The 16342-nt window shown below is 41.0% G+C and overlaps 1 protein-coding gene across 1 annotated transcript in view; it reads right to left on the bottom strand.

Annotated features, from left to right (window-relative positions):
- PAPSS1 (3'-phosphoadenosine 5'-phosphosulfate synthase 1) overlaps nt 1–16342 on the bottom strand; it is a 99134-nt gene extending 82792 nt beyond the window's left edge. The window contains exon 1 of the mRNA XM_032254839.1: nt 16037–16342. Within this exon, the coding sequence (XP_032110730.1) occupies nt 16037–16096 (60 nt within the window). The 5' untranslated portion in view covers nt 16097–16342. The remainder of the gene's footprint in view (nt 1–16036) is intronic.

The following is a 16342-nucleotide window of genomic DNA, read 5'->3' as shown; positions in this document are numbered from 1 at the left end:
AACACTGCCTAATGTCATAAATCTTTTCCCCCACTTTTCTCTAGCAGTTTTACAGTTTCTGATCTTACATGTAAATCTTTAAATCACTTTCAGTTTTTTTATATGAAGTGAGATAAGGGTCTAACTTCATTCTTTTTCATGCAGATATTCAGTTTTCCCAACATCATTTATTCTTGGCACCTCTGTCAAAAATCAATTAAACATAAATGCATGGATTTATATCTGGTCATTCTGCTCTGTTCTGTTCTATGGTTTATATGTCTGTTTTTATGCTTGTAGCACACTGTTTTGATTACTATAGCTTCAGAGTGTGTTTTAAAATCAAGTAGTGCAATGTCTCCAGCCTTGCTATTGTTGCTCAAGACTGCTTTGGTTATCTGGGGTCTTTTGTGGTTCCATACAAATTTTAGAACTGATTTTCCTATTTGTGAAGAATCTTTGAAATTTTTATAGGGATTGAATTGAATCTGTAGATCACTTTAAGTAATAAGGACATTTTAACAATATTAATTCTTTCAATCCCTGAATACATACAATGTTTCCATTTATATCTGTCTTCAATTTTTTTCATCAATGCTTTACAGTTTTTAATATACAGGTCTCTTATCTCCTTGGTTAAATTTATTCCCAAGTTATTTTTCCAGTAGCTATTATAAATGAGATTGTTTTCTTGTTTCCTTCACAGGTACTTCATTGTTAGTATATAAAAACACTACTGGTTTTCTAATGTTGAGTTTCTATTCTGCAACTTTACTAAATTCATTTATTCTAATAGTTTTTTGCTGAAATCTTCAGGGTTTTCCATATATTAAAACCATGTCATCTGCAAACAAGAACAATTTAACTTCTTTTCCAATATGGGTCCCTTTTATTTCTTTCTCTTGTCTAAGTGCTCTGTCTAGGACCTCCAGTACTATGAAGAACAGAAGTGGTAAGAGTGGGCACCCTTGTAGTGTTCCTGATCTTAGGGGGAAGGCTTTCAACTTTTCCTGTTTTACCATTGGGTATAATGTTAGTTGTGGGACTGAAATATATTGCCTTTATTGTGTTGACGTACATTCCTTCTTTTCCTAATTTGTTGAGAGTTTTTAATCATAAAAGGATAATGAATTCTGTCAAATAATTTTTCTGCATCTACTGAGATAATCATAGGATTCTTGCCCTTCATTCTATTAGTTTGGTGCATCACCTGTTAATTTGCATGTTAGGTGAGTGTGGTAGCTCACACCTGTAATCCCAGCACTTTGGGAGGCCAAGGTAGGCAGACCACCTGAGGTCAGGAGTTTTGAGACCAGCCAGGCCAACGTGGTAAAACCCCATTTCTACTAAAAATACAAAAATTAGCTGGGCATGGTGGTGCACACCTGTAATCCCAGCTACTTGGGAGGCTGAGGCAGAAGAATTGCTTGAACCTGGGAGGCGGAGGTTGCAGTGAGCCAAGATCATACCACTGCACTCCAGCCTGGGTGATGAGAGCAAAACTCCATCTCAAAAAAAAAAAAAAAAAAAGCCTACATTGAACCATCCTTACATCCCTTAAATAAATCCCACTTGATAATGATGACGGACCCTTTAATGTGCTATGTAATTCAGTTTGCTACTATGCGTTGACAATTTCTGCATCTATGTTCATCAGGGACATTAGCCTGTGATTTCTTTTTCTTGTAGTGTCCTTGGGTGGTTTTGGTATCAGAGTAACGCTGACCTCATAAAATAAATTTAGAAGTATTCCCTCTTCAATTTTCTGGAAGTTTGGGGAAAAACTGGTGACATGGATTGGCTACGTGTCCAAACAAATCTCATCTCGAATTGTAATCTCCACGTGTGGAGGGAGCAACGTGGTGGGAGGTGATTGGATCATGGGGGTACTTTCTCCCATGATGCTCTCATGACAGTGAGTTCTCACAAGATTTGATAGTTCAAAAGTGTGGCACTTCCCCCCTTGTTCTCCCTCTCCTGCCACCATGTAAGATGTGCCCTGCTTCCACTTCACCTTCCGCCACGATTGTAAGTTTCCTGGGGCCTCCCCAGCCATGCAGAACTGTGAGTCAATTAAACCTCTTTTCTTTAGAAATTACCAAGTCTCAGGTAGGTCTGTATACTAGTGTGAAAATGGATTAAATAGACTGGCATTAATCCTTCTTTAAATGTTTGGTAGAACTCAACAGTGAAGATATCCCTTAACAAATTATTGTTACTATTGTTAATAATTTAGTTTTAACATTCATACTAGAGATATAAATTATTGACACACCACAATTACAGTATTCAAGTATTCTGAACTTGACTATGGATTTACTTTTATCTGTGAGTTTTATACTTTCATGTTACTAATTAGCATCATTTTCTCTCAGCTTGGAGAACTCCCTCTCATGTTTCTTTTAAGACATGTCTAGTAGTGATGAACTTCCTTAGCTTTGTCTGGGCAAGTCTTCATATTTCCACTTGTAAACAGCAGCATTATTGAATGCAGTATTCTTAGTTGGCAGGGTTTTTTTCCTTCGACACTTTGAACATGTCACCCCACTCTCTCCTGGACTATAAAGTTTCTACTGAAAAGTCTGCTGCTAGCATTTTTGGAACTCCCTTATATGTGATTTGCTTATTTTCTCTAGCTGCTTTCAGAATCCTCTTTTATTTTCGACAGTTTAATTATACGGCTTGATGTAGTCCTGTTTAGATTGAATCTGATAAGAACTTTTGAGCTCCCTGTACTTATTTATATCTTTCTCCAGATTTGGGAAGTTTTCTCCTGTTATTTATTTAAATAAGCTTTGTAACCCTTTGCTTTCTCTTCTCCTTAAACTCCTATAATTCAACTTTTTGCACTTTTGATGCTGCCCTATAAATCCTGTAAGCTTTCTCCATTATTTTTCTTTTTTTCTTCTAGTAACTATGAAAGAAATCTGTCTTCAAGTACAGATTATTTTGCTTGATCAGTTCTTCCATGGATGCTATCTATTGCATTTTTCATTTTATTCATTACATATTTCACCTCCAGAATTTATTTTTTTAATAATTTTAATCTGTTAAATTTCTCATGTTGGTTATTTATTGCTTTCCAGATTACACTGAATTATTTCTATTTTATTGAGGTTTGCTGAGTTTCCTTAATTATTTTTTTAATTCTTTTTCAGGCAGTTCATGTATCTCCATTTCTTTTGAGTCAGCTACTGGAAGCTTACTGAGATCCTTTTGGTAGCATTAAGTCTCATTTTTTCACATTTCTTGTTGTCTTATATCAATGTCTATACAATGAAGAAGTAGGGACTTATTCCAGTCTTTGTAGACTGGCTTCATCTGGGAAGCACTTCACCAGTCCACCTGTTCAGAGAATTGGGAAGGGCTTCTGGCAAGGTCCACAGGGAGGCTTGCTGCTGGAGTCCTCAGGGAGGCTGGCCTGGTATCTGGGTCAGCAGGTAGGCAGAGCTCAGCTGGTGCTGGGCCAAATATGGAGGCCTAAGTCTACAAGGGTTGGTGTGAAGTCTACCTAGAATCACAGGGCCTGCCCTGGAGCCATGAGGGCTGGCCTAGATGCTGGGCCGGTGTGGGCCGGCCTGGAACCTGGGTCCACAGAAGTGGTCCTACAGCCTGGGTCCAGGGGGGCTGGTCCAGTCCTGGGATGTACTGGTATGGTCTTGAGACCTTCAGTCTCTAAAGTATGGGGTTGCAGTAGCCAGCCTGGAGGGTGGGGCCTCAGGGAATGGCCTTGTACTGGGACAGACCTGAAGCCCAGGGCTGTGTGGGCCAACTGGGCTCTCAGCTGCTCTGAAACCTGGAGAGGGCATGAAGCTGGGACAGCTTGGAGCCTATATCCACAGGTGCCTGCCTGTGGGGGCCAGCCTGGTACTACAGGTAGCTCTGAGCCCAGGGCCACCAGGGCCAGCCTGGCCCTAAGACAAGTCTAAAACTTGAGTCAGTGGGGTCTGTCCTGGTGATTGATGGGGGCTGGAGGAGCTGGAACCTGGGGCTGCAGAATCCTGCTTAGCACCAGGGTAGGCTTGGAGGCTCAGTCCATGGGTACCTCCCTGGAGTCTGGGGCTGTGGGGTCCTGCCCGGCACTGGGTTTCACTGGGATGGGCCTGGTGTTGGGTTCTGAGGCACAATCTTATGCTCACTGCCCTCTGCCTCCCCTAAGCAGAGGGTTATCTTTCTCCACATTGTGCTGCCTGAGGTTGCAAGGTGGAGGCGGTGATATAGGCCACGTAAAACTGTTCTTTCTACTCTCTTCAATGTGTTTTTCAGATTTCTCTCCTACACCCAGGTGCTGCCATCTCTCACCTGGTTTCCTCAGCTCTTATGAAGGTATTTTTTGCAAGAATTGTTGTTCAATTAATGTTTCTGTGAGAAGTCCCATTTTGTCATTTTGTTGACATCCACCAAGACACAGATTTGATTTTTAAGGAATTAAATTTATATCCAAATCTTCAACTTCCATGAGATTAACGATCTCTTTTCCTACCTTCCCCTTCACAATCCTCTATAGTAGAAATGCCAACTCCCACACATCTGAATCTTACTATCATCATTATCATTGCCTGAAAAATCCTCTGGGACCAAAGGGACAGCGTGACAATTCTTTTAATAGGTATGCCACAAAAGCTGCACCCCTTCCCATCTACTCATCTCATTAACAATTATTTATACATTATTAATACTTTATTTCCAATACTTTTACATATTTAATAATCACTTACAAAAAACTGTAGTATGAGTCTCTAGATTCTTTTCTTTTCAATAAACTGATGAAGCAAGTATAACTTACCAGATCTGCATTTCCAAGAACTTAACAGAGAGGGCTTCAGAAATAGATATTTGTCTATCTTGAGGAGTGGCACCTCTTTAGCTTTAGCTCCCATCCATACTGGCTCAGGAGGAAAAGGGAGCTAAGGTCTGTGCTAAAAGGGAATTGAGGGTGCTACACATATTCTGCTACCTATATAGGTAGAACCTGTTTGGCTTGGTCATTTTGTTTGAGAATTTTTCCAAGTTATTTTGCTCTTAGACAAGAAAAAAACATAAATTTAATGAATTTTAATTGATTTGGACCCTGCAAAATATCTTCTGCTTTTCTTATTAAATCAAGCTAGAATGCATAAAAATTATCTGTCAAGCTATAAACTAAATGCCAAGGATATGGCTGAGAAAAAATACAGACAGTTTAAATAGAGACCATCTGTTTTAATCACTAAAAAGAATGCTCCTTCAGAGTTCCTTGCCTCCTACATTTAAAAAGATTCTGGCAGCAAATGCAGTACTCTGGATATAAGGAGATTTTTTTGGTTTATGTATGTTTGATATTGTTAAATCAAGTTAAGCCTAAAGCTACCTAAAGATACTTTACATATTTTAAATTCAGCCTAAAGGTTTCTCCATATGTCATGAACTGTAACCTAGCTGGAGATATATACAGACTGTCGCCTACCCTTGTTCCAATCACTGAGTTTTGGCCAATCAAATGTGGCCAACTGTCCAAACCATGTTCAAATACGGCAAAGGCTAAGCTATAACCAAACCAGCTGTTTCTGGACCTCACTTCCACCACATGGTTGCAACAGGGCCCCTGAGCCTACTCTGGCTCAGGAGGCTGCCCAATTCAAGAATAGTTCTTTGCTTAAACTCTTTTAAATTTAATTCAATGAAAGTTTTTAACAATATTTTTCATATTAAAAAATATACTTAAAAGAAAGATTTGCCACATTCTCCTACCTCCCAGTTTTTCAGAGTACTGTAAATCAATGAGCATTTTTATAAAACTACTGGAATTGAAAGAGTCTTTGCAAAAATAAGTGAGAAAATTGTAACAGTGAAAAAGATCTGATCTAACCAACCCCCAACTTGCCTTTAACTGCCAAACTGCCCTTAGGCATTGCTGGGTTTGGGCCAAGCTAACTTTGGGAGAAATTTAGTTTTTAGTTTAAATAATAACACTTACCCAAAAGTAAACTACCTTTTAAAGCTAATAAAAGCCCCCCAGGTGAGATGGATCAGAGGAGACTGAATTCTGCTGAGGTGTAAACATAAATGATTACCAGCCACTATTCCAGAAGTCACAAGATTTTCAATTTCCACAGTTACTCCTGCAAGTAACATCACTATTGTAGAACCTAAGATTGGCCTTTTGAGCTGTCTTTTCAGGTTTCTGCATTTCTATCAATGGCTCCATCTGGACCCACCAATCACTTGTGTGGCCCCACCCAGAAGTGGACTTAAAACACTATAACTATTTCCCACACCCCTACGATTATATCCCCAATGAATCAGCTGCACCCATTCCCTAGCCCACCAAACTATCCTTAAAAAACCTGGGCCTCCAAATTTTGAAGGAGGCTGATTTGTTCAATAATAAAACAGTCTCCTCTTCAGCTGGCAATGCATCAATTAAACTCTTTCTCTATTGCAATTAGCCTGTCTTGATAAATTAGCTCTATGTGAGCAGCAGACAAAACGAATGTACTAGGTGGTTACAGAATTGCAAAGTGGTAGACTTATGCCCAAACTTTTAGACTCTACAGGCCGCTTATACATGTAATCATCTTCTACTTTCCCTTTCTTTCCTTCTGCCCCCACGTCAGCCACATCCTTTCTATAAATCTGCTGAGGAAACATGACATTAATGACTCATCAATGGTTGAGAGAGAGTTCCTTCCTTCCACCTCTAAATTTCTATTCTTGGCTCTCTGGATTGGAATGTTTTTAAAAAGTACATTTCTATACTGAGTCTTCTGTGCCCTAGTTTCCATACACAGGAGAGAGAAACCAAGCTTACTGCTTCTTATAGTCTGGGTGCTGTGTAGATGTATATCTGGCTCGGAGTAAGTATGTGTACCTAAGAAGTCCCTGTAACATTAACAGCCTATATCATTCTTTTGTTATTTATGTACAATTAGGTGTCTTTGTGCCTATATATTTTTACTTCCTTAGGAAAATAGTTCTAGGACTATGAGTGTCCTGCTTGGGGTCAGGTCCCAGCTCATGCTGAGGTCCAAAGGGAGTCAGTGGATGAGCAGGTAACTGAAAGAACACTTGGGGGCCACAGGCAGGTGAAAGGTAGTTTTTTATTCAGCAGCTCTCTCACACTGTTCACCTTGTCTCAGCTGCTTAGTCCAGCAGCTCTCACACACAGCTGTGCGGCCCGCTTTCCCTTTAGGGTCAGCAGCTTAACTTTTTCACTCTCTCTGGGCATGCACAAGCTGAGCTGTGTCCTGGCTCATTCCTGTCCATCTGTAAAGACAGACAGCTCTAGCTCTCTCTCTCCTTCTCTGGGTGCAAGAGCACCCATACAATGTCAGCAGGGCAATTATACCTTTTACAGCCAATAGTGGCTTAGAGCCTTCTTATGTTATGGCTGCACAGCTGTGATAACAAGTGGAGTTAAACCCGCTAAGTCACTCTGGATGTTTACCTCAGCTTATCCTTGACCAAAGCACAGTCATGCTCCTTACAATAAGTTACAATTATCCATATTTTTCACAATGCTCAACCCCTTTTTTGTTCCTAGTTAGTACTCATAAAAGATAGATATAAGACATTTATTTTAAAGTATGGTTTGTGTTCTCTGTGTAACTTTCAAATGAAATCATGACTGACACTTGGAAATCTTAAATCTAGCAAAAATGGGATAATTCATTTCAAGACCATTTAATACTTCCTATATTTAGAACTAAATGACTAACAATCCTGTCACTTGGCTAACATTGCATGCCCTCTGATATTTGTGGTGTGCATTTTCTGTACATACTACAAACTTCCGTCCTCATCAACCACAAAAGTGGCCCTTTTTCACCCATCTTAATTTCCACATGGCCATTTTATTATTTTATTCACTTGCCTATAAGGAAAATTAACTTCTCTAGGATGCTACTTAGAGAACTTCAGATTTTGTGAATTTTTCAAGACTTTATAAAGAACTGTGCATTTTTAGGTGAAATTTATAAGGACACAAAGCATACACCAAATACTAAGCATAATTCTGCACTTCAACATCTTTCATCCGTCCTACCACCCACCCTAGACTAACTGCTAAACAATGTATTCCTCCAATGAGAAATCCCTGAAATGGCAATAAGCACATTTCTTTTATGTCCCAAGACACAATATGGATAAATAAGAGACTGTAGAATACAATGGAAAGAAAGCTTTGGTTCACAGAGTTGTTGATAATTAAAACCTTTAGTTCACAGAATTAACTGATAACTGAAATTAATCTTTTAAATATTAATAAATCAATGATAAACAGCAAGTGAAGATCACACATCCCTGGAGGATGTTGAGAGAACAACTTGAAAAGGTTACTCTTAAAATGCTGCTACTACGAAATATGTTGTGCAGCAACACAGGAATGGTCTGGCTGCTTCTTAGGAAGCAAATCTCAAGCCCTACCACAGACCTCCTGAATCAGGAGTAAGTTACTAGCATGCTTACCTCATCACTACCATCTGTCATGCATACACTCTGCATACACATTATGGCTTTCCAACTATTCTGTTAAAGATTAAAGAACTTCTAAATACTTGTTTAATAGCTTTTTATAGCAGTGCCTTTAATGGAAGGGCCCCTCAATGACCTCCAGCTGGAAAATCTGGCCCTACGACACTCCTAGAAGTCAGAATCGGCCTGGGACTGTCTGTTCATTATTTGTCGATTGATCATTTCCGGACACTCAGGACACACACACACACACACAAAACAGTTCATAAAACAAACTAGTTATACATAGGTAAATAAAGAAATCTGTTACAGACCCTGTTTCCTACCACAAACACAGTGGGGCATTCACCACACATACAAGAGAGGTTCAGAGACTGGGCAGCCAAAATATACTAATGTCCACCTCAAAGGTTGAAATCAACTATTAAAACCACATAAGAGTACCCACAAAAATGTATACACAAATGTTCATAGCACTTGCTCATGGTAGCCAAAAAGCAGGAATAACCTAAATGTCCATCAATTGATGTATAAAGAAGATATGCCATTATCTATACAATGGGATTTTATTCAACCACATAAGGAATGAACTTTTTTGAGACAGGGTCTCGCTATGTTGCCCAGACTAGAGTGCTGTGGCATGATTTCAGCTCATCACAACCTCCAACTCCTGGTTCAAGGGATTCTCCTACTGCAGCCTCCCAAGTAGCTGGGATTACAGGCACATGCCACTATGCTTGGCTAATTTTTTTTTGTATTTTTAGTAGAAACAAGGTTTCAACATGTTGGCCAGGCTAATTGATACATGCTGTAACAAGGATGAGGCTTGAAAACATTATCTTAAATGACCAAAGCCAGATACAAAGACTATAGATTACATAATTTCATTTCTAGGAAAGCCCACAATAGCATAATCCATAGAGACAGAAGGTACATTATTGGTTGCCAGGGGCTAGGAGAAAATGTAGAGTCTGGGGAATGACTGACTACTAATGGGTATAAGGTTTCTTTTTGGGGAGATGAAAATGTTCTAAACTTAGATTCTGGTGATGGCTGTACAACTCTGGCTATACTAAAAACCACTGAATCGTGCATTTAAAAACATGAAAGACAGACTAGGTACGGTGGCTCACGCCTGTAATCCCAGCACTTTGGGAGCCCAAGGCAGGCGGATTAGGAGGTCAAGAGATCGAGAACATCCTGGCCAACATGGTGAAACCCCGTCTCTAATAAAATACAAAAATTAGCTGGGAATGGTGGCGGGCACCTATAGTCCTAGCTACTCCAGAGACTGAGGCAGGAGAATCAGTTGAACCCAAGGTGGAGTTTGCAGCGAGCCAAGATCACGCCACTGCACTCCTGCCTGGTGACAGAGCGAGACTCCATCTCAAAAAAGAAAAAAAAAATATGAAAAACAAAAGCACAGGGAAGGGATGCAAGCATCAAAGTATCTACAGAGAGAATAAGAAGAAACAGCCTGCACAATGGCTCCATCCATCCAAAGACAGAAACTGAATTTCTCTACATAATGTCTAGTATTTCCACCATCATTATTCAGTTAAAATTTAACAACTGTGTTTTTAGGAAAAGATATGCCACAGAAATAATTACCACTGACAAGACATCTCTCCTTGACCAAAGTAGGCAGGCTCCTCTGGGCCCTTTTTCAACTGGGCCCTATCCTCAGGCATGTCTTCAAGAGTCCAATTTTAGCAGAAATCCCCCATTCCTCGGTATCTGACCAAATTCTTCAAGCTGCACCATCCCCCAGCTGATGTCTGGTCACTGTGGCCTGCCTGCCTGTCTTCAGCAAGAACCCTGTTAAATGGGTTTAGTCAGAATCCTCCCTACATCTTAAGGTTTCCTTTCTCAGTAATTTTCCATCCATTGACCTCCAACCTGCTCCCAGACCATCAATTCCCAGTTTTCCTTATTGTATTTGGAACTGAGCCCAATCTCTCTCCCCTACAGCAAAACTCCTTTGCAGAGGTCTCTAAATCCACTGCAATAGTCTCCCTGAGAACATTTTCTTTACTACCACTTAAGTGAATACCAAAAAGAAAAATCATTCCTTTCATTTCAACTAATTTTAATCTGATTTCAAAACAATTCAGGATTGGGATTTTCCTGCCTTGTTCCTGGTATGCTATGAGTAACTGATCCAACTCACAGGAAGAGACGGCAACTTCCAGGCTGATGTGGGAAAAAATGCCACATCAATTGGATTTGATTTTCAATTGGATTTTACATTTGCATTTCAGATTTAAGAAATTTTTTTAGAAATTTCTAATCTTTTCCAGTAGATGCTAAAAGAATTATCCCCCTCCATACACAAGCAGAACAACCAAAACTGTCTCCAGAATCGCCAAATGCCCCCTGGGGCTGGCAAAATCTCACATGATTGAGAATCACGGGAGTAGAAAACTACTCAAAATTCAATGTAACACAGCCAGGCTGGGAAGCATATTGACACTTCAAATCTGAAGAAGCAACCACACTAAGGGGAGGCTAACACTGCTGGCCACACTAGCAGAAGGCAGAGTGCAAAACTGCCCAAAACTAAAATTTCAAAGTAGCCACTGAGTCTGGAAATTTCCTGTTCTTGGGAACAGAGTAAAAATACTTGAATCCATAAATGCACAGATAAGTAGAAAAAAAAATGTGGTAGCCATCACAAGCTTCATCTAGATCTGCACCGTCCAGCAGAACTTCCTGAGATGATGAAAATGTTCTATAACGCGCTGTCCATGTCCTGCCGCCACTAACCACATATACAGCTCCTGAAATGTGGTTATTGCAACTAACAGAACTTTTTTACTTGACTTAACGTTAATTCAATTCCAGTTGCCACAAGTGGATAGTGGCTACCGAACTGGACAACACAGATCTAGACCTTGCTATCATTCATCTTATTGCTGTTGTTGGTAGACATTTAAAAGTTTCCCTTTTCATGGGGCAATTTTTTAGTATCATCTTCCCAGGGCAGAAAGATCAATTCTCTGTTAAACCTGGGGGTGGGGGAAATAAAAACACCAATGACTGTCCCTGACCACACCCAGGCCAACCCTCTGAAGAACAAATATAACAGCCTCTTGTTGGGCTGTGTGTCCCACTTCTGTGTTCTTATTTCATTTTTGTACCATCTGAGTATTCAGCTAAATCCAGAATGGGCTGCTGGCCTTCTATGAAAAACATCCACATATAAGGGGACAAACTATTTGGGAAAGATAGAATTGGTAAAAGGGAGAATCAGCTCACTCATTTATTCGGTTTAATTAACTCTCTCCCAGGTAGAACGTAACATCCATGAAAGCAGGACCCTTTTCTGTCTTTTTACCACTGCATTCTTAGGACCTGGAACAAAGGCACATACAAAATAAGTGTTACATATCTGACAAAACTGTAACAAGAATAGTAGTCATGTGCCATGAACCATAGTTTTATAAATATATTAACGTCTTTAAATCTCACTATAACCCCGTAAGGTATGCACTATTGGCCTCACTATGAGGTATGTTTTATTATCTCCATTATTACAGATGACAATATTGAGAAATGGAGGGTTTAAATAATGTTCCCAAGATCACCCAGATGGTAAGTGACAAACCTGTAATCTGAATCCCACCACATACGAAGCTTATTTCCTTAACTTAAGCTGTTGTAAGATACTAATAAATTATCTAAGGATTTCAATATCAGAAATACCAGAGCTACTTTGCATCCTGCCCCTTATCCCCAATTCTGTTACATCAGGAAAGCTCAGTGTAGATATAAAACATCTATAATGAATTATGATTACAAGATATATGATAACAGCAGACAGAATGCAACATAATGCAGAAGGGTACTGGCAATTCAGCCCATGAACAAGTGAACACATGTACCCATGAGGGCCACACATTTTACACAGTTAAGGTCCAAGGCTCTGAACACTTCAGCCCCTAATAGGAGGTAACAGGCATCCCGAGGAGAAGGAAAGGCTTATGTAAAATCATGAGGATGTATAATATGGATGGAAAGTTGGGCTGGAGCTATGGAAATTTAGGGAGTGGTGAGAGGGGAATGGAGAAGCACACCAGAGAGGACTGTATATGCTTCTTAATGTCATGCCCGGTTTCAGACTCTCTGGCAGTAGGACCCTACTCCACTGTAAGGCAGGTCCAACAAGGGATTCAGCCCAATGTGATTCTACAAAATAGGTGAATGATATCTGGATCTGTCCCAAATTTCCCTCATCCCAACTGACACATCCCCAAGGGCAGATGAAAACTGGTCTTATTGTAGAAAGATTCAATCAGGTAGAAAATGATATTCATTATATCTGATGCTTTATCAGAATGAAGTAAAAGGTGGCTCCAAGGGCAAGTCAGTTTCTTGGTTTTTCTTTACTATTTTGACAGGTATATGGACAAGTTTAATTTCCTGTAATTCTAAATGTTTCCCAGAGCCGTAGCACTACATTTTCCCATCTCTTTGCTTATCATCTCCTGCAAATACACTTCCTTTACCTAATCCTTAACAGGAGCTATTACCCAAAGCTTCATATTTGGTCTTTCATTTACTTTCCTTATATTTTTTAACTCAAATTTAACCATGAAACCGTTACTTCAAACCTCAGCACAACTCAATTTCTATAACTATGTTATCCACATGCCCCTAGTATTTGAAATGTGGCTAGTAAGAAGTGAAATGTGCACCAAGTGAACAAAAATATACTCCAGATTTTTATCAATAACTTTGTATTAATTACGATAGTGTTGAACTTATATCAACATTAAAAAACATATTGAAATGATAGTATTTGGGATATATTAGGTTAAATATATCATTGAAATTTATTTCTCCTGTTACTTTTTACTTTTTAATGTGGTATATAGAAAATGTTGAACTACGTACATGGCTCATATTTCCTCTATACACTATCCCTACTAAGGCTGTCCCTCAAATGCAACAGGTTTAAAATGGGATCCAACACTAACAAGCTCCATGACATCTCCGGGCCTCAGTTTTGTCATCTATAAAATGGAACTACTAATTGTAATAGAGGATGATAACAGTAAGAGCTAATGCTAATAGTCACAATATCCCTGTGAAGCTGTCATTCTCATTTTATAGGTAAGCAGACAGAGGCACAGGGAAACTAAGCGACCAACTAAAAGTTACATAGTTAATAAATGGTGGAGCCCAGATTTCGGCCCAGGCAATCAGCCCCAGGGTCCTGCTTTTAACTACTGTCTCTTAAACGTGACAAAAACTCAATGGGTTAATTTAGGTGAAACATTTCAAAATGTACCTGGTGCACACTAAACTCTCTTTTGTGTCTATTATCACCCTTACCCCCATCCCCAACCTACTTCCCAGTTTCCCCACAGGAAACAACCTTTCTTCACTTCCCAGATCAAAACTTCAGGACCATTTTTTAACATTTCTCTCTTTTTCATCCCTTAAATCTAGTCGGTTCTCTCTATTCTTCCTTCAATGTTTTCAATGCAGCTACTTCTCTAGTACCACTGCCATCTTACCCCAGCCCTTCAGCCCCTCACACTGATCAACTAATAACAAGAACATAAAGAGTATTCATGTGCCAGGCAGGCTTCCAATCTATTAATTCATTTAAACTTCGCTATAACTTTTTCTGGTCCCCAGGTCTTCCACGTCGGGGTCCTACCAGTGTCTACATTTCTTCAGCAGAGAACATTCTCCCTGCATTACCAGTTTCAACCTATGATAGGAATTTTAAAGGTATGGGTTCTTCACACTTGTCCTTATCAGCTGATTTAAGTAGGAGAGAGGGAGAGACGATGGTTGCTCCATGAGGGAGAGAAAAAAATTACAAAGATCAGAAAATTTAAAATTCTAGCCCCATCAAAAATCTCCCATAGAATCAAGACTACTCTGCAGCCAAATACAAGAGCATCACACAGCCCCAGCCTCCCTTTTCAACCTTACCTCCACTTCCCAACAAAAACCCTCCTGAGCAAGTCTCGTCAATGTTCCTGGAGTAAAATACAGTAATTCTTATTCTCAACACTTATCCACAGAGTACCCCTCTGACTCAGAAATCTGAGCTCCTCCATAAACCCTCCCAAAACACCCAGGCGAAACTAATCTCTCCTCTACACTGCAATAAAACTTCTGTTTCATGCCACTCACCGTGGACCAGAAAGACACATTCACCACCTGGCAAATGCCATTTACAACCCCAACAGAGACCATGAACTACTAGAAGGCAAGCAGTAATTCCCGCATTTTTCACCATGTCTAGCATAAGTCCCTACATAGAATACCCACTATGTGGCAAATGGAAATAAATGAGTAAATAAATGTACGATGTAACAGAAATTATCTGTAAATACCCCAAGTTAGCCAACCTTATTTCCCTAACCATGAAAGACCTGAAGGTAACAGGAGGAATACTAAGTCTGAGTTTCAAGGCAGTGGTTTCACTGCACTTTCAAATTCATTATCTGTCTTCTTTGCTCATCTGAACAATCCCGTGAAGTACATACTATTACACCTGTAAGTCAACTGAAGTTTGAATAAGTAAAGTGACTTTCCCCAAGACTACACGGTTAGTAAATGGCAAAGCTGGGATGAGAGACAGACAATTCTTGATAATAATGATAATAACCGATATGATAAATTAATGACTTCCAAAGAACATTTGCCTGAGATTGCTTGTTTTGTTTTTTTCTTTGACTCATCAAGGGCAAGTAATGCTTTGGGAGACATTGCATTTAAACCTCACTATTCCACTGGACTGTGAAATATTTCCATCTAACCCTAAAACCAGTGCCTTTCCAGACTCCAAAGATGGGCCCTCCTCTGCTCAACACTTAAAGGAAGATAAGGCTGTTTCTCATCACAGAGTAATTAAGGAAGGAAGCAACGTTGTGAAGACACAGCACTTTATAAAGTCAACTAGCAATTACTAAACATTATAAACGACTGGTCTTCCCACACCTGACTTACTAGGAATGGAGTCTTTAAAACTCTTAAGTTGTTAAACATTCCGATTTAACACAGAGACACAAAGAACCTCAGTTCAGGGCAGTCTCAACTCATGAATGACCACATTGTTGGGTGCTCTCCGTTCACACTGAAACTCAGAAATGGAAAGACATGGAGATGGACTCAAACCTGGGCCAACTGCACTGGCAGAGCCAAGAAAAACCAGGAACGCGTCGAAGGCGCCCGCCTCCGCCTGCTCTGCAGACCTTCAAGCCACTCCAAGGGACGCAGGCAGCTCCTGTTTCTACAGCTGCAGGTTTCAGCAGCCTCAGGTTTCAAGCAACCGCCAGCTCACGTGTGAAGGATTTTCCTGGGGCTCTTACCTGAGCGGAGGCGCTGGGGAGTAGGGGCGTTTTTCCCACGGACGGTGGTTCGGACCGCACGCTGCGGCCAGCTAGGGCGAGACCCCAACCCTGCGCTGCGCCCCTCCGCCTGGCAGTCGCCCACGGCCCAGCCGGGAGGCGCCACGGCCCGGGAACCCAGCTCCGCGCTCCTGGAAGGATGCGGAGGAAGCGGGAGAGAGGCAGCGGCTCCGAAACGAGCTGCTCCCACAGTCCCTCGGATCCTCGCCGTCTCGCCCTCCGCCCCCACTTACCCAGTTCTGCGCGTTATTGCTCAGCTTGACTTTCTTGCACAGGCTCCCGGGGATCTCCATGACCGCGGAGCGCTCGGGGAAGCCGGGTTCTTTGCGCCGGGAGGGTAGCAAGAAGGTAGGGCTGCAAGAGGAGGGCAGAGCGGCGAGCGGGGCGGGGCTGGAGGGCGGGGCCGCCTCGCGTCGGGCGGGCGCGCGCTGACGTGTGTATGCGCCCGTGCTCGTGGCCCGGGTTGCGTGACGCAAGCGCCGCGCCTTGGAAATGGGTCCGGGGCAGAGGTCTGCGCAGAAGGGCGAGAGCCGGAGGTA

This window comes from Sapajus apella, unplaced genomic scaffold (genome assembly GCF_009761245.1).
Source record: "Sapajus apella isolate SASKATOON/1434 unplaced genomic scaffold, GSC_monkey_1.0 scaffold87, whole genome shotgun sequence".
NCBI lineage: Eukaryota > Metazoa > Chordata > Mammalia > Primates > Cebidae > Sapajus > Sapajus apella.
The sequence above is the reverse complement of the archived record's forward strand: the minus strand, read 5'-3'. Positions and strand labels throughout refer to the sequence as shown.